General features: G+C 41.9%; 1 protein-coding gene across 5 annotated transcripts; it reads right to left on the bottom strand.

Annotated features, from left to right (window-relative positions):
• Positions 1-293: 293 nt before the first annotated feature.
• On the bottom strand, positions 294-10,634 carry LOC124253395. Of its 5 annotated transcripts, none has more exons than XM_046687145.1 (2): positions 10,305-10,634; positions 294-3,121 (listed from the first exon to the last, which is right to left on the bottom strand). In XM_046687145.1, exon 2 carries the CDS (start codon positions 3,119-3,121, stop codon positions 2,114-2,116), a length of 1,008 nt encoding a protein of 335 aa, XP_046543101.1. In that variant the 5' UTR covers positions 10,305-10,634; the 3' UTR covers positions 294-2,113. The 5 variants fall into 5 exon arrangements, with proteins under 5 accessions (XP_046543101.1, XP_046543104.1, XP_046543102.1 ...); XM_046687148.1 differs by lacking the exon at positions 10,305-10,634 and adding an exon at positions 10,101-10,119; XM_046687146.1 differs by lacking the exon at positions 10,305-10,634 and adding an exon at positions 8,622-8,778.
• Positions 10,635-19,336: the final 8,702 nt, after the last annotated feature.

The raw sequence follows: 19,336 nt of genomic DNA, 5'->3' as shown, positions 1-19,336 counted from the left end.
AGACTAGTTGTTAGTCTAGGGGAGGGAGAGATGGATGACTTGCGATACCAATGCTGGTGGCGCCAGGCATTCGTGGCTATAGAGGTCAATTGGGTTCGTTCATGTACAAACCAGGTGAAAGCAGGTCGTCACGACAACACATGCGGCGGGATCACGTCTAGTGAGATCTAGATACATTCATAGTACCTCAGTTTTGTGCCTCTCCATGTGGAAAATCGTAGCATATTTCTGAATTATAATTAGTCATACCCTCACTGACCTTACGTACACACACAAAAAAAAAAACAAAGATGTATAGTTGCTCTTTTATTTCAAAAAGAAAAATCTTAACCGGCTGGAATTAATGTGCAGCTCGATAAGCAAAGCATCTGTTCAATAAAAAAAACACGTAATGATTGTGCACTTTAACACAACATGTGGATATCTACAACGTAGGATTGTCAGTCCAACGGTGACATACATCTCTTATCTGGACTAGAATACACATCACAAGATAAATATCCATTTCTGACATGTTACATTGTATAGGTGTGCCCTTATGAAAGTGTCCATTACAAAGGTTCGAAACATTTGACACCATCATAGAAGCCAGTCTAACTTGATCAAATCATTGCTAGAGGCATATAATGGCGTTTTATTTCTTCTAATCTAGCGAGACGAGTTATTTGATTTGACAGATTGAGTACGATATGACCTAGGATCTAGAGCAAACCTACTGGCGGTTTACTGCTGCAAGGTATGCTTATATATATACAGTATTTACATTCCTGACAGTGACGGATGACTCTCCTGTGTAGTTCAATGCACGCAGTTGGCTTCTGCAGCACCAGTTAGACGGCTAGGACAGGCGACTGTCATTTTCCAGCGATTAACATTCTTGCGAAAATATCCCCGCATCAGGCATCAGTTATTCCGGCAAAGCGGCGTAACTGATGTGATGCTAATAACGAGCTGGCGAAAAATGTTCTTACCCTCATGAATAGAAGATATCATAGCCATTTAACCATATGTACTTTCATCATGCAAAATATACTCAAGTCCACTCAAGTATCTCTTCCCATCGGTCGTGTTGGTGTATTACGTTGTATACAACCATGGGAATGATATGTTTGTTTTCTATACTTTTGATTTTCCCGGAGAGACATTTTATTCCGATCTAGTCAGTGCACCAAAGTCACAGAAGCTATAATCAACCTGCTCGGTATCCAAAACGGTTAAACTCGTCTACACTATAGATCTATCAACTATAATACATGTTTCTTTATCTATGCTAATGTTATCAATACACTTCCCCTATGTGATGTACTTCTACACCATCGTGTACAATAATGCTTCTATGACTGACACCCACAGACCTCTGAAAACACAGAGTGTATATTCTAACATCTACCAACAGACTGACTAGATCATAAAAAGGTATATACTGATCTCAGAGCACGAAGGAGGGAAAAGGAAGAGCCGGCCTCTAACTAGAACTATGTGTGTCAAAGGTAAACAAAGGATCACAGGGGCCTTCTTTAGTATGTTGGCCAGTAAGTACTGAAAGACACATCAGTGAGAATTTGCAATAAATGGTCAAGGTTGAATATGTTTTGTGAAATGAAAAGGATGAAATATATTGAATGATATATAGAGAGATAACTGTCTTACATAGACCGTGTCAACATGTACAAAGCAAACACTGGGCAAAATCAGTTCTTGGTCGCTCCATTTCTTCAAAAGAAAAAATAATGTTTAGAAATGTGTACTAGATGAGGAATATCACATGAGCTACTCCCACCTGTGAGAACAAGTGATTGATGGAGGGGAAACGACGTAATGTTAAGCGACATTGAGCAAAGCAGCAACACCTATCCCCAGCTTTAGAAAAGCAGGGCTTCATGCAGTTTGAAATGTCAAGCGTTCTGTCTTGTTATGAAAACAGTGTGACGAAAACGCCCCCATTACAATGTCCTTGTTGTTGGGGGTGGCACTCTGTAAGTGTGTAATGTTCAAATCACTCAATGTTCACAGCAGTGAGAACCAGCTGAAGTCCTATGACCATCAGTTGGTGGACACATGGCGGGTAGTTGTTATTGTACTATCTCGACCTGTGTCGCCATCTTACACCTCTTCACCTGTACCGCAGCAACATGGTATCCTGTTGAGACATATCCGTGGGTTGGTCGTCGGAGACGTCGTCATCTTCATCCACCGCACCGGTTGGCCGACAGATGATGGCGGACTTGATGTCGGTGAACCACAACCAGATGAAGGGGAACACAAGCGCTTTGGCAGCCCTCAGCCACACTGACACCTTGAGTGCCTGGAAGAAGTCGAGGCAGTAGGGCTGGTCGCAGGCCGTTGTGTACCTGAGGAGGCTGATAACGAAGTAGGGTACCTCTGGGAAGATGGTCATGAAGCACACAAGCACAACCACTTTGATTGACTCTCCTTTGAATGATATAGGCTTATCTCGGCAGTCATACATCGATTCCTTGGGTGGTTTCTTCTTCTTGTTCGTGCTGCACAGGCCGGACAGCGTTGCTAGAACGAACAGTGGGATTGAAGGGAGCACAAAGCAAACGACATGGGCGCAGACGATGTTCCAGAGGTTAACCTCCTGCACACAGCCCATCTCTGGGTCTCCCATCTCGAAGGACTTAAAGAACAAAGGAACAGCAAGGATGACACCAATAACCCACGGCGCTATCATCAGCACAACAGCAACAACAATCCTCAGCCACTTAGTCGTGATTGGCTTTTGCATGATGAACAGGAACCGGTCTATGACCAGTGCAATGGCGGTCAGGACGGACAGTGCAGGCTGTAGGTAGTCATTCAGGGCTCTCACTGTCATTCGTAGAATACATTCATCCTCCGAGCTGTCCAGAATGAGGTGGATGACGGTTGGCATGATAAACCCACCCATCATGAGGTTAACCAAGCAGATGTTGACAATCAGGAGGTTCTTGAGCTGTATGCGAAGTGTCCGCTTGGCAAGGATGAGGACGATGAAGAACAGATGACTGCTGATAATCAGCATGGCTAGAGTGAGCCACACGATGTATGTGGCGTGCCATGTTGTCAGACTGCCGGTCTTCTTGTCGGCAATAGCCCGCTCTAGTTCACGCCACTGCATCTGGAACACAACACAAGAAACACTGAACACAATATTCATTAAAAACTCGAAAGTATTCACTTTATAAATTATGTTTACTTTACAACTGACTGACTGAATTTGGTTTTACGCCGCTTTAAGCAATATTCCAGCAACATCACGGCGGGGGACACCAGAAATGGGCTTCACAAATTGTACCCATGTGGGGGTTCGAACCCGGGTCTTGGGCGTGACGAGCAAACGCTTTAACCACTAGGCTACCCCACCGCCCTTTACTTTACAACAAAACCCTATAAGAACTTTCGTTAGATACCTGTTTTGTAATATGTCTATTAACCACATAATAAACTAACTGCCTCCCCCACTCCTCTCTCTCAATGCCTAGAGCAAAGGAAAGGTAACAACAAGCCCCATATATTAACGTATTTTATATTATTGGGACCGGAGATCGAACAACCTCACTCCGGGCAGACACTCTATCCAGTAGACCACGCAACGTCATAAACGAGCGCGCAAATTGCTATTCTATTCGACATCACAATGCTCGCGTTGATAACTAAGTATGGTCAAACTCCATCAAAATGTTAATGAGGAAAGAAACAATGTATGACCCATGACGTGCTAGGAACAGCGTGGACAACCAGTACAAAGCCCCTCGCGTGTTTAGATAACGTACATGCCACGTTGTTATTGTACCAATTTACTGGCGTTTATGTGGAACATGACCACTCACGTCAACCATACACTCTATCGTATATTGGTAAACACTACTCTGGACGGGACCTATATGACACTGGACAAATATAGTATCTTAAAGCTCTGTTCAATAATACCACCACATAAACCATATGGAATCAAGACTGGACCTCAGAGTGTCTATTTCAGAGTTGAAACAGGAATCTGCATTTGTCAACGTGAGTGAAATAAATATAGTATAGTAACATATTCTGTAATATAAACACACCGTCATCTGTAAATATGAGCACATAAAGCAGTCTTGACGTGTGTATATATATATTTAAATCAAGTGTACTTGCTGTCGTACTTACACAACGTGACGTGGTAAACGTTTCGTCACTTAGTTATCAATCATGTTAATTCCTCCAACAACGACTTCACTGTCTTTCACACACACGTAAAAGAAATTTAGATCCTATTAGAGACATACTCAGCAAACTTAGAGGAACTATAGTTCCAACCTCACCAAACAATGACAACGAAACAATGGGAAAGGTACCAGTAAACCTCTACAGTTAACTGGACTGGAACTGAGACAAGCGAACACATTCAGTCACAAAACTTCCACAAAATAACATTTCGCAAGTCAGCATATGTGGTCATATCACACTTGAAAAAACAACAGAAAACATGTGCGAGGTGCATCTCGCGCATCTTACCTGCGCCATCTTTGAAATAATTACTTCAGAAAGAGGCTAAATGTCCAGTGACCTTGTGAACCTGAGAATGAGTACCTTGCCTTTGTTCTCCACCCGGCCCTAGCCGGACCCGATATCAATCAGGGATACTGGACCTATCCGCAAACACGTCTCAGCACCCCAGGCACGAGAACGCGAATGACATAACCCAGCCTAGCAGTGCAATGAGGAAATCTAAACAATTCTTTGTGTAACCTGTACCCTGTGGTCATTACGTAATAACCAAATAGGAAGTTAAAGTTTAGGGCCTGTCGCGAAGTCAGCGCGGAGGTGGCAGACGCTTAGTACACGGCAAGGCTGTGGTCAGACTGCGGTCAGCTGTGATGGATAGTGAGCGTTCTGCCCTCGGGTCATCCACGAACACGCCCAACCCCCACCGTTAGTCAGAAAAAGTCGCCATTACCCTCTTATATGTAAATTACCAACCTTTATAGGGGCAGGTAATCAACAGAGAAGCGCCCCTATCGTGCTTTTGGCCACTGTGGATAAACCGCCAGAGGCTTACTGGGAAGCAAGCTACCTTGGTGGGTTAAGTCCTGAACGAGACAGATAAACTAAGACTATACAGGTTACGGTAACCTAATAAACATACCATTAGTTTAAAAGATAACACTGACACTACCCAAACAAGGATGTGAGAATAAAAACAATGTCACGTGAAGTGACCACATACGTCACTCTGTCCTGTTTCTATGTAGTCAGGGCGCTAGTTGTAAGATACGCCTTGTGCGACTGCAGTCTACTGCCATGGCACATACAGCATGTTGAAAGAGATTAGTTGGAAAAACTAAGTACTGTTTTACGCCGCAATAGCGCTTTCCAGGGTATATCATGACACCCTTTCAATAAGCGAATCTGGACCGGACAATCCAATGATTTCTTTTTCGGGGGACGATAACGCTCAAGTACCCACGTCACCGACCACCTGTTCCAAAATAGTCACCTCTTTCACGTCAAGCTATAACTAAAGTATAAGTGCCATATTCTACCCCGAGTCAAAGTGGGTCTATTTATAGTACATAAAACATAGCTGTATAATTACTAAGAGGCATTACAAAATCCATATTATGCACGATTAATATCTATATATCAACACGACTAGGGTTCCCCTCTCAAGAGCATATACCATATGACGTTATATTTATATCAACCATAACAGTGACATGAGTTCGACCGATCGCCAAGAATGTGTCAAACGTAGGAGACTGTTTGAGGAAATTGTTTTGAAAGGACTGACGGTTAAATGGCGACACATGGTATCGTTTTGGTGACAATCTTTCAAAATACAATGATGTAACGCTTCCATATCTCAGCTGATCCAACCAGCTCCTCACACACGCATGGTAACAAGTCTGTCTACAAGAGAAAGTAACAACAGTAATGAGTCAAGGTTTTACTACTTTGAATGATAGCTTCACAGACCATGGATTTATTCAACCTGACCATGCAGTTTATAAACGCAAAGACGGAATATGTAAACTATTCGTGCCATGTCATATGTAATGATGCATGACGAACCATTGGATGTACACAGCTACCACATACTTGGTGTGTTTATCAGTGTACTTCCTTGCTTCAGTGAGGGAATCAGTGTACTTCCTTACTTCAGTGAGGGAATCAGTGTACTTCCTTACTTCAGTGAGGGAATCAGTGTACTTCCTTACTTCAGTGAGGGAATCAGTGTACTTCCTTACTTCAGTGAGGGAATCAGTGTACTTCCTTACTTCAGTGAGGGAATCAGTGTACTTCCTTACTTCAGTGAGGGAATCAGTGTACTTCCTTACTTCAGTGAGGGAATCAGTGTACTTCCTTACTTCAGTGAGGAATCAGTGTACTTCCTTGCTTCAGTGAGGGAATCAGTGTACTTCCTTGCTTCAGTGAGGGAATCAGTGTACTTCCTTGCTTCAGTGAGGGAATCAGTGTGACTTTCCTTGCTTCAGTGAGGGAATCAGTGTACTTCCTTACTTCAGTGAGGGAATCAGTGTACTTCCTTGCTTCAGTGAGGGAATCAGTGTACTTCCTTGCTTCAGTGAGGGAATCAGTGTACTTCCTTACTTCAGTGAGGGAATCAGTGTACTTCCTTACTTCAGTGAGGGAATCAGTGTACTTCCTTACTTCAGTGAGGGAATCAGTGTACTTCCTTACTTCAGTGAGGGAATCAGTGTACTTCCTTACTTCAGTGAGGGAATCAGTATACTTCCTTACTTCAGTGAGGGAAGTCAGTGTACTTCCTTACTTCAGTGAGGGAATCAGTGTACTTCCTTACTTCAGAATCAGTGTACTTCCTTGCTTCAGTGAGGGATTCAGTGTACTTCCTTACTTCAGTGAGGGAATCAGTGTACTTCCTTACTTCAGTGAGGGAATCAGTGTACTTCCTTACTTCAGTGAGGGAATTCAGTGTACTTCCTTGCTTCAGTGAGGGAATCAGTGTACTTCCTTACTTCAGTGAGGGAATCAGTGTATTTCCTTACTTCAGTGAGGGAATCAGTTTACTTCCTTACTTCAGTGAGGGAATCAGTATACTTCCTTACTTCAGTGAGGGAATCAGTGTACTTCCTTACTTCAGTGAGGGAATCAGTGTACTTCCTTACATCAGTGAGGGAATCAGTGTACTTCCTTACATCAGTGAGGGAATCAGTGTATTTCCTTACTTCAGTGAGGGAATCAGTGTATTTCCTTACTTCAGTGAGGGAATCAGTGTATTTCCTTACTTCAGTGAGGGAATCAGTGTATTTCCTTACTTCAGTGAGGGAATCAGTGTACTTCCTTACTTCAGTGAGGGAATCAGTGTACTTCCTACTTCAGTGAGGGAATCAGTGTACTTCCTTACTTCTGACATACATCTTTCAACTTTCACGTGCTTGTACAACTGTTTTGCACACAAAACGCCCCTCCGTCTGATGCAACCTCGTGCACTATTGACGTCAGTTATCACTGACTGGTTGATGTGGACGTCCACTCACTCACACGTTAATGTTCACCTATCTTATACCATCGTGCATTTGTTATCGGCGCATTATGAAACGCTTTCTGTCCACAATGTGTGGCAGAGATCAACATTTTGGTCCATTTGTTGAACCACGGCAAGTTAAATATAGAACGTCAGAGCAAAAGAATACTGAGATTTTACTCTCCAGCGAAACACAAGCGTTGTGTGTGAATACTCAGTGATACTTTAGACAGCTGTCACGTAAATGTCTGTCGCGAGGAAACCTGTAAGTCTCACCTACTTCAGTCAGTCTCCTAGATTGTGGGAGGCAACATTCGACTATCACCACCGCCAGAATGCTTGGTTTACTGACCAACCATGCAGAACTAGGTACTCTCCCTCTTTCACAAGGTAACAGGTCAAGCACTGCTGCACGACTCCGTATGATTGCCCATTCAGGCGGAGATGCTTTGAACTACAATTACCCTAACAAGCATTTATAACCATCTTGAATTTTATTACAGCCTTTACAGACTTGCAAGGCACAAAAGTGTTGTTCTAGTTTAAATTTCACACAAACAAGGTGTTAATGTAGAAAATATCATTTTTGCGTTTGAATGTAGTAAATAAATTGGTACGTATAGTCACCACCTGTGGACATCGTCATGACAGGCGGATAAAAGCGACTGCAGTGAGGAATGCACAAACACAGGAAATAATGACCTGTGTCCCCTATGTGAAACTGTCTGTCCTAGTTCTGTTGGTAATATTTGTTGTAAGCGGCGCAGCTAACCCTCAATCACCGCCCAGTACTAATGTAAACAAACTGTTTCTGTCAAGCAAACTGCCTTGTCGCTTTCAACACTGGCCACATTCCATTATCGATACCTCAAAATCTGCAGAATAAACCCCACAATCATTACCTTATTGTTTTGTAATCGATTCTGTTATGAGTCCTCCGAGTTCACATTTGAATATTTTATCGCGCTTTTGTATTGTGGTGTGTTTGTTTCGTTGCGGGATGAAACGTGTGCTCGACGAGAAGTAGGGGGACTGCTGTCTGATCTGTTCCAGCCTGAACTAGACAAACACAGCTGAGTATTGACTTCAATTCACACATTGAAGAATATGACAACAGCGTTGCGTTAATACTTACCTTTATGTCTACTGGACAAAAGAGGAGTCAATAACTCCCGTTATTGATTCTTGATGTCGAATAATGAATCACAATGAAGTTTAAACATGACGCGCCACGTCCGTCGTACAGTGAGGTGTTCTTCGGCTCACCTTCAATTTTGCTGCTGACAAAACAAGCGATCTACGGCGGTGTCAGTCTGACATCACAAACCGATGATTGCTACGTTTACCTGGGCGCTGAGGAGGGTCAGGTAGGTGGTTGTCAGGTAAGGGGTATTACTGATTATTACCGTTAGAAGCAACACGCAATCCATATATATCTCGCAGTCACCCGAGACACACGATAAGCTTTACTTATAGCTTAAGGTGCTTTCAGGCAACATAGTTACTATTGATACACATCACGCTGTAATCTGCTGCGTGCTAATGTTTAACGGCCTAAACCGAGTTATAGAACAACTGAACCCAGGGTAGAGGTGAGGTGAAATTGGGTTTTACGTCGTGCTTGAGAATATTTCGCTCACATGACGACGTGCATGCGTGTGTATGTGGATGTGCGGCTGCTTGTACTAGCCCAGAATTAAGCTGGTTTTATAGTGCTAGCCCACTGAGATACCATGCCACAGTGAAGCATGAATATCCCACTCAGACACATTCTACTGACTCCGAGTCGACCAGTCCTTGTTGTACCCATTAATGCCGAGCACCAGGCAGGGACCAACAAGTACCATATTTTAACGTCTTTTGGTATGACGCGGTCGGGGATCAAACCCGCGACCTTCCGCTCTCCGGGCGTACGCTCTAACCACTACACCACGGAGGCGGTCCCAACCCAGGGTAGAAAGGTGAACATACAACATGGAGTCCGTTCTCACAGTGAAGACTATCACAAACACCAATAAACTAAATAATAGGAAGAAACAACAGAAACTAATTTACTGCAATTATGAACAGTAAATACCGACTAATAATGAGGGTTGTTATAAGTGGTATAGCAGATGTATACTGACAGTGATCATGAGGTTTTGAGTTGGGCCAGCTTGGTAGACAATATACGACATGAATATTCTTGACAAATCAGGATAAAAATAATTGTACTTTTATAGGTCTTTACGTGACCTAGCTCACTCCGTGTTGCAGTGACATTGGATGCAGACGTGCCCATCTGACAATCCCATATATTTAAAGTCATGGAAGTCGCTTTAACATTGGATAGTGTTAACGACCTGCAACCGTCTCGTGTTAACTTCCACACCATTTGTCAGTTTAACATTTTTACTCAGTCGACAATGTTATCATGGTGTATTGAATATATAGACCTACGCCCAAAATACAATCCATCTATCAATCTACAGATATTACTATCAAAATATACACTTTTGTCCAATTGTATAAAAGCATAGATCTACGGGTACATACCATACCAGTCTAGTGTACGTACATTTATACTGATGGACTTTGAGACCAGTAGTTGATCCTTGTAATATTATTAACTCACCTTGGCGAGGGTTCAAAACATACAGCTCCGCCATCTTGCTTCTGATAACGCAAGGGGTACAGATAAGTTTCTAAAACTTATTCAAACCTTACTAAAAGCGCAGTGAACGTGGATAAACTAGACTGAAGAAGTGTTTGGATTATTGTCTCTGATGATATGTGAATCTTTGACCGTTTTAGTGAAGGTAACACGAACACAACTTACCGTCACAGGCGGGTGAGAGAGAGTCGTGTGTCAGTCAATTTGTCGTCTGCTTGCCTCGTGACGTCACGGTCGCGCGGACCTCCCGTCAGATAATAGCCTCTCTTTGTTTTACAAATCAATGCGGATCGTGGCTGGAGAGTCGAAGATTCTTGCACGTTATAATGCCCATTGGTAACTCAACGTGTCAACACAGCGATTCGAGGCTTGCGGTTAGAGGCATATATCTCGGACAGGTAAACTCCCCAAGGTGAGGCCGAGGGCAGTCCAAGCTCCTCACAGCGTGTGTGTGTCCTGTATCGCTGCTGCGTGTTGACACACACGGGAATGTACATCTGTGACCTCTGTACCTGCAGCATGTACCCAGACTGGTGAGTGGGTGATACCTGCGAGTGAGTTGCGTATGCCACATGTACGTGCTGCGTTTGAATTTCCTGTAAATAGTTTCATCTGGTAAATAAAATGTGCGTCAATTATAAGAAATGAGACATGTTTTGAATTTTTTTCTGTTAGTGAAGTAACAAAGTATGTTTTTTTTTAATCGATGCTATTATTGGGTGGGAAGTTGTTGATATGGTCAGAGATAGCTGGTTCACTGGATGATTGACTGGGCTGTGCCCTGTGATTCTGATGATGTTTCAACTACATAGGATCGTCCACCTACGTGAGATCTCCATAGTTTCAGTCAGTTTTATTAACAACGACTTGGGTTCTAAGGGTTTGGTGTTGCTTCTGTCGTTGGCTGTTAATGGCATGTGGAGGTGGAGTTAGGTGTCAGTGATGGCTTGTTCTTGAGGAGGAGGAAGATGTAGCTTTTCCCAGGAGAGGGAGGGCAATGCGAAAGGGCGCTGGTTCTGGTAGGTGACCATAGATCTAGAGTGGAGTGGAGTGTAGAGGATATGATTCTTCTCGATTTTTGCCTGGTAAATATCTAGATGTTGAAGACTCAAGAAGCACGAGTGGATACAGGGTCATGTTCTATCACCATTGTATCAATATATAAGTAGAATGGAGATATAATACCCTGGTTTATGGAGGATGCAGAGCTACGACACATACGTGTAAAGCAACATATTAGATAACCCTTGTCAAAGATATATCACCCTGAAATATGACCCTGTATTCTGACGAGTGTTTGAGGTGTGAGGGTCGAGGTCTCGTAAGGGGGCAATAGACTTTATGTCGTAACATACATGAAAGGTACGCAACTACGGCACAAGACATGGCGTCGTGGAAGATAAAACGATTACCTGTACCTATGTGTTCCTTTATGTGTCCTTTATGAACGCAGCCAGGAAGACGTTCTGTATTGTTAGAATTTGTATCAACATGAATGTGTCCACGTGAGTTTATCAGTGTTTTCCTTACAGTGACATAAGCCGATGACTGAGCGTTAAAAAGAGGAATATTACGATGAAGAAAAAAATAGGGTACAGCATATAGATACAACACAAGTGTCGTGGAATATTTAGGAGACGGTTCTCTTTCTCGATATTTTCATTGGCTACACTGACAATATTGTTTTGAAGGAACTGAATGTTTCCTGGGAAAGATCGGTATTCGCAAAAGTGTAGGTACATACATGCATACCGTACATACATACATGCATACAAAGATATATATATATGTATGTATGCATATATATATATATATATATATATATATATATATATATAATAATACATAATATATATATATATATATATATAGGGCTCTTTTCTACAGGTTATGAGGTTTCTTATTTACGGTTATCGGGCCGTTAAGGTGGTGTCCAGGATGTTTTGCGAGATAATAAGCTCAGTTCTCGTACTTACATCCTAAACGTGATAAAGAACCCTCCAAATTACTACTCTGTTTGGGATTTAAGCACATCCCTGAGCGATATTATATTTGCTGAGATTCTAAACATTTTTTACAATGGAGTATAAGTTCCCACCAACTGAACGCAGTTCCAAGTAGTGCAACTAGTACCATGCCCAGCAACTCCAGGTCACTGTGTTCCCCGTGGGCCCCGGGATAGAGTGTATCCACTATACGTTACTAATGTTGAGCGGCTGCTAACGGAGGGACTGGTATATGCAAATTGCTCATGCGTCGTGGATCATTATATCAATCCTTGCTCTACACTCGATAATGTACAGTCTGTCATATCATTTTGAAACAGACGCTGCACCGAGAGCACGGAGAACGATGCGCTCGTATAATATACTTTATTATCCATATGGTGAAACATAACCAGTGTCATATATATCATATGTGCACATGTGCACTTATCACATTTGCCTAGCAACCAGTGTTTCTCTATTTCGTCGTCTTTGACGTCACTTAAACAATTGAACGTGACGTCAATAAACAGGGCAGTCACACTTGTTTACCGTATTTTACTGCACAAATGTTCATGGATAAAATGGATAATAAAGAAATTATTACACTCGCTCTCGCTCGGGCAATACAAAATTTCACACTCGTTTCGTATAAGTCGCATGACACACTTGCTCGTGTAATAATCTCTAATTATGTCACCTGGTCACGTGGTGCGAAACAACCGAAGCAAAGCAGCTCGAACATCCACACTGGCTTCAGCAGTTCAAGGCGACGTTATCGTATATGTATGTATGTATGTATGTATGTATGTATGTATGTATGTATGTATGTATGTATGTATGTATGTATGTATGTATGTATGTATGTATGTATGTATGTATGTATGTATGTATGTATGTATGTATGTATGTATGTGTGTGTGTATGTATGTGTGTATGTATGTATGTATGTATGTATGTATATGTATGTATGTATGTATGTGTGCGTGCGTGCGTGCGTGCGTGCGTGCGTATGTATGTATGTGTGTGTATGAATGTATGTATGTATGTATGTATGTATGTATGTATGTATGCGTGCGTGCGTGCGTGCGTGCGTGCGTGCGTATGTATGTATGTACCTATACTTTTGCGAATACAGATTTTTCCCAGGAAACATTCATATCCTTCAAAACAATATTGTCAGTATCAAATAAATAACCATAATTACTGTTTGGATGGCATGAAGACAGGCCCTTTCGTACTTAGTTTCTCGGATAAAAATCTCGTGAAAGTGTTTTATAACTGATAATGCAAAGCAAAGGGTAAACAAACTACATATTTCCAAACCAGTGCAGAGAGCAGTGTTTGGAGAGCGTCTTACCCCGGAGTGGGCGCCGTGCTGGTCCGCAAGCCATCTCAATTGCTTGGCTTTAGATACAATTGCCGGATTGTTCATCTTAAAACACAGCTATAAAATACATGCCCCTGCTCATATAGACGTACGTGTTCTATCTCGCTATGAGATTACGAGAGGAGCGGAACAAAGGTTGCTTATGATGCTATATGAGTGAGTGAGTGCCGCTAGATGAGTGAGTGAGTGAATCATACTTCCATGTTGCAGCTTTATGCTTCCCATGAAATAACGATTATATTGAGGTACACGTGTCAAATACTCTCGTATTTGTACCTCACGGTTTCTTTCAATACCCCACCCCAACCCACTCCACCACCCCCATCCACACACATACACACAACCCCTTCCACCCACACACTCCCCTACGCATTGTAAGGTTGGGGGCATGTGCATCATACATTTCACACATGAATTGTACCCTTTTTGCAGACTATATGAGATTACAGAAAATGTTCCAGCATATTATATATAATGGATACACCAGGAATATATATATATATATACTACCCATCAAAAGTTTAGACTCACTAGTGTAAATGTAGCCACTTACTTTAGTCAACTGTTCTAAACTAGATTTTGCAAAATATTCCTTAATGTTTAAAGGTACTGCCTAAACATGAACTGATGTATTGTAAATCAAATTCGTAACGTCGAAATGATTATTATCATGAGTTCAATAAATGATGAAACTCTGTGAAAATTGGCGAATTCTTAACAAAGCTTTACACCAAAACACAGCAGCTAACATGCACGATATTTGCACATGCATTTCAGACATTTTATGCATGATCCTCGTGCAGTTCATCTGCATAAGGTTTGCAGTTAGTTCCCCCAAGTTTGTGGAGAAATTCATCTTCGATGTAACCACATATATATACATAACATATAGTGAGTGCTTTAAGTGAGTCTAAACTTTTGATGGGTAGTATATAAACCACCATTCAGGTTCCAAGTCGTGGGCGTGCACACTGAAGGATATCTGGATTCCTTCATATCACAAAAAGTTATCTTTCAAATAGCAATGTATTTATTTGCACCATATAGGACTTATTAAACATGTTTAACAGCGAAACTCCATCAGACTGGACGCCATCAGCCCCCAACGTAATTAAGATCAGATCTTTAACTCGCCAAGATCTAACAAACCCTTCACGAGGGGTCATGTCAGGTGAACCCTTTAATTACCTAATTAGCGTCGAATCTATCTAAAGTCGGCGGTACGCTTTTGGAAGATCACATCTGACTTCTGTGTCTCAAAACGCCGTGTTGTGGACATTTTGTATCCGATCGTCTCACTCTCGTCTTACAATTAACGACGTGAGAATGTTTATAAATTTTACCACACCAAACATTAGTAAACCTGTTTCTACTGTCAGCATTTTAGGCAAACGTTTCGGTTTTACCTCTATTGGATGATTTGTCAGATACAGGGATCAAACTGGATCAAAACATATGATGATCAAATGCATCGTGCAGCTCTGTAACTACTTGCAGTATGTGCAATATGCTGGACTCACGGAGGGGTTGAGGAAAGTAAACAGAATTTGTTTTCCAAACTAATTGAAAACTGAGACATGGGTCTGTCCTTAAATTTGAGTAAGTTTATTTATACTCACGGAACTCATTCCCAAACCAGTCTAAGACACTGTGCTGAATTTGCAACTACGTGAACCGAAATGTAAATTTGTGCCGATAGAAGCAAATTTTATTGATTTTCAAAGAATCAATTTCGATGACGGCCTGTTTTATGCGATTGTTAAACATTTTAAAGTTAAGTTTCAAATTAAACTATGCATTCCAAATATAACCTTGTAGTGGTACTCTTTGTTTGCAAAGTTCAAAGTTATACACATTGCTTACATTTAACATCGTATGTGAATCCGTTCAAATCCACAAATGGTTCCACTGTGGAACAACATTAATAATAATCCCAGTCCATGAATGTAGACTGTGATGGTTGAGTCAGACTTCGGCAACATGGCGTTGATGGTGGCACTGACGGCTGCATGTAACTCAAGCGGACGCAGAAGAGCGGAGACGTCATGGACGTCAGCTTGACTCTATGGTAATTGAGAGGTGTTATGTGTGACGGTAACACCCACGACACACCAGCACATGGAGCTAATTGCTGTTTATTGGCTGATAACTACTAACGAGGTGCCGTGGAACGCCCAACTTTACACCCTGCTCCTTGAGACGCACACGTCGATGCTATTCCGATTACCTTGAAGCTTTGCCATCAACGCCAAACGCTGAAGTGTTTCTGTGTCACCCAACCTGCCTGGTAACCCCACCATGACATGTATACGTGATAATGTATATGCGGTATACGTGATAATGTATATGCAGTGAGATGGGGACTATACATGTCGCTAATGACAGTGTTTGAAATAAGCCAAAAATCGAGCCTGACATCAGGGTTGGTAACTTCAAAATGTTACCAGCCCAAAATTGAACATCTAAAAAATTTACCAGACCATCGGGCTGGCTAGCTGTAAAGTTAGACCGTCCATCAGAATTTTAGCCCGTCTTGGGCGGTCGGACGGGCCTTTATTTCATACACTGCCAATGATGCACTTCAAAATGCATATTCAAATTGTCGTTATATTTGACAATGCGAGTTAATACTTAATACTTACTGTTAAATTCTTTTAAGTGTCCCTGAGGTTAAAGTTGAGTTTATGCTTCATGCTGCGTCAGTGTATAGGTAGGCTTTACTGCATCTCAAGCCACGTGTCATACGTTCACTGAATTGTCAGGCCCAGACATGATTTATACAGATAAAACTTGACTAATGCAGAGTGGCGGTTGGCAACAGTTTGTTGGCTCGGTCATCCTTTTGGAACTATACAGCGGAACACCGTTCATACTACAGTTGTTTCAAACAAAACCGTATCAACTCCTTCCTTTTACTTTCTTTACAAACAACAGAAAGCACAAAAAATGTTATATATACATCCATTCATTTGTCTTAATCCCGATACTCCCCAGGAAATGACTGTAGCTTTGCCTCCTTACCCTGATGTGGTGCGGCTCAAATAAAGAATAACATACAATTAGACATACAGAATGACATAATAACTTATCAAATATAACACATGGAGTCCGAAGGGTGCAGTGAGATCCATGTTTGACAGATCAGTATACAGTACTAGGATGAATGGTTAACAGATCAGTATACAGTACTGAGATCCATGTTTAACAGATCAGTATACAATACTGGGATCCATGTTTAACAGATCAGTATACATACTGGGATCAATGTTTAACAGATCAGCATACAGTACTGAGATCCATGTTTAACAGATCAGCATACAGTACTGAGATCCATGTTTAACAGATCAGTATACAGTACTGAGATCCATGTTTAACAGATCAGTATACAGTACTGAGATCCATGTTTAACAGATCAGTATACAGTACTCGGATCCATGTTTAACAGATCAGTATACAATACTGGGATCCATGTTTAACAGATCAGTATACAGTACTGAGATCCATGTTTAACAGATCAGTATACAGTACTGGGATCCATGTTTAACAGATCAGTATACAGTACTGGGATCCACGTTTAACAGATCAGTATACAGTACTGGGATCCATGTTTAACAGATCAGTATACAGTACTCGGATCCATGTTTAACAGATCAGTATACAGTACTGGGATTCCAGATGCAAATAGGCTCCTGGTTACTGGTTGTAGACATGAAAATAGGCTCCTGGTTACTGGTTGTAGAGATGAAAATAGGCTCCTGGTTACGGGTTGTAGTGATGAAAATCGGCTCCTGGTTACTTGCTGTAGAGATGAAATAGGCTCCTGGTTACTGGTTGTAGAGATGAAAATAGGCTTCTGGTTACTGGTTGTACAGATGGAAATAGGCTCCTAGGTTACAGGTTGTAAAGATGCAAATAGGCTCCTGGTTACGGGTTGTAGAGAGTGAAATAGGCTCCTGGTTACAGGTTGTAGAGATGAAAATAGGCTCCTGGTTAGTGGTTGTAGAGATGAAAATAGGCTCCTGGTTACAGGTTGTAGAGATGAAAATAGGCTCCTGGTTACTGGTTGTAGAGATGAAAATAGGCTCCTGGTTACTGGTCGTAGAGAGTGAAATAGGCCCCTGGTTACTGGTTGTAGAGATGAAAATAGGCTCCTGGTTACTGGTTGTAGAGATGAAAATATGTTCCTGGCTAAGGGTTGTAGAGATGAAAATGGGCTCCTGGTTACAGGTTGTAGAGATGAAAATATGTTCCTGGCTAAGGGTTGTAGAGATGAAAATAGGCTCCTGGTTACTGGTTGTAGAGATGCAAATAGGCTCCTGGTTAGTGGTTGTAGAGATGAAATAGGCTCCTGGTTACAGGTTGTAGAGATGAAAATATGCTCCTGGTTACAGGTTGTAGAGATGCATATAGGCTCCTGGTTACGGGTTGTAGAGATGCAAATAGGCTCCTGGTTACAGGTTGTAGAGATGAAAATAGGCTCCTGGTTAGTGGTTGTAGAGATGAAAATAGGCTCCTGGTTACTGGTTCTAGAGATGAAAATAGGCTCCTGGTTACTGGTCGTAGAGAGTGAAATAGGCCCCTGGTTACTGGTTGTAGAGATGAAAATAGGCTCCTGGTTACAGGTTGTAGAGATGAAAATATGTTCCTGGCTAAGGGTTGTAGAGATGAAAATAGGCTCCTGGTTACGGGTTGTAGAGATGCAAATAGGCTCCTGGTTACGGGTTGTAGAGATGCAAATAGGCCCCTGGTTACTGGCTGTAGAGATGAAAATAGACTCCTGGTTATGGGTTGATGAGATGAAAATAGGCTCCTGGTTACTGGCTGTAGAGATGAAGATAGGCTCCTGGTTACTGGTTGTAGAGATGAAGATAGGCTCCTGGTTAGTGGTTGTAGAGATGCAAAATAGCTTTCCGGTTAACGGTTTTATATATAAACCCCAAGAGACTGCACGTTATGCAGTCGAAACATCTGAGCGGGTTTTAGAGATGAGAATAGCCAGCTGGTATTATTCATGTGACAATACCCTGATGGTAATGGATATGCCATCAACTGGGTGGTTGTCTTGTATAGACATGACAATACCCTGATGGTTATAGATATGACAATACACTGCTTATTGTTGATATGACAATACCCTGCTGGTTATAGATGTGACAATTCACTTCTGGTTGTGGACATGACAATACCCTGCTGGTTGTGGATATGACAATACACTGCTGGTTTTGGATATGACAATACACTGCTGGTTGTGGATATGACAATACACTGCTGGTTTTGGATATGACAATACCCTATTGGTTATAGATGTGACAATACACATCTGGTTGTGGATATGACAATACCCTATTGGTTATAGATGTGACAATACACATCTGGTTGTGGATATGACAATACCCTGCTGGTTGTGGATATGACAATACCCTGCTGGTTGTGGATATGAGTATGCACTTCTGGTTGTGGACATGGCAATACCCTGCTGGTTGTGGATATGATAATACACTGTTGGTTGTGGAGATGACAATACACTGCTGATTGTGGATATGTCAATACTCTGGTGAAATAAATATGACAATACACTGCTGGTTATAGATATGACAAAATCCTCCTGGTTATAGATATGACAATACACTGCCGGTTATAGATATGACAACACCCTGCTGATTGTGGATATGACAATACCCTGCTGGTTATAGATATGACAACATCCTACTGGTTATGGATATGACTAGTGCCTTCGTGTCATGAGGGGAAATGAGTGCATGAGTGAGTGAGGTTAGCTTTATGCCGCTTTTAGCAATATTCCAGCGATATCACGGCGGGGG

This window comes from Haliotis rubra, unplaced genomic scaffold (genome assembly GCF_003918875.1).
Source record: "Haliotis rubra isolate DU_JTF1 unplaced genomic scaffold, ASM391887v1 Scf54, whole genome shotgun sequence".
NCBI lineage: Eukaryota > Metazoa > Mollusca > Gastropoda > Lepetellida > Haliotidae > Haliotis > Haliotis rubra.
Note: the sequence above shows the minus strand (reverse complement) of the source record. Positions and strands in the feature narration are given on the sequence as shown.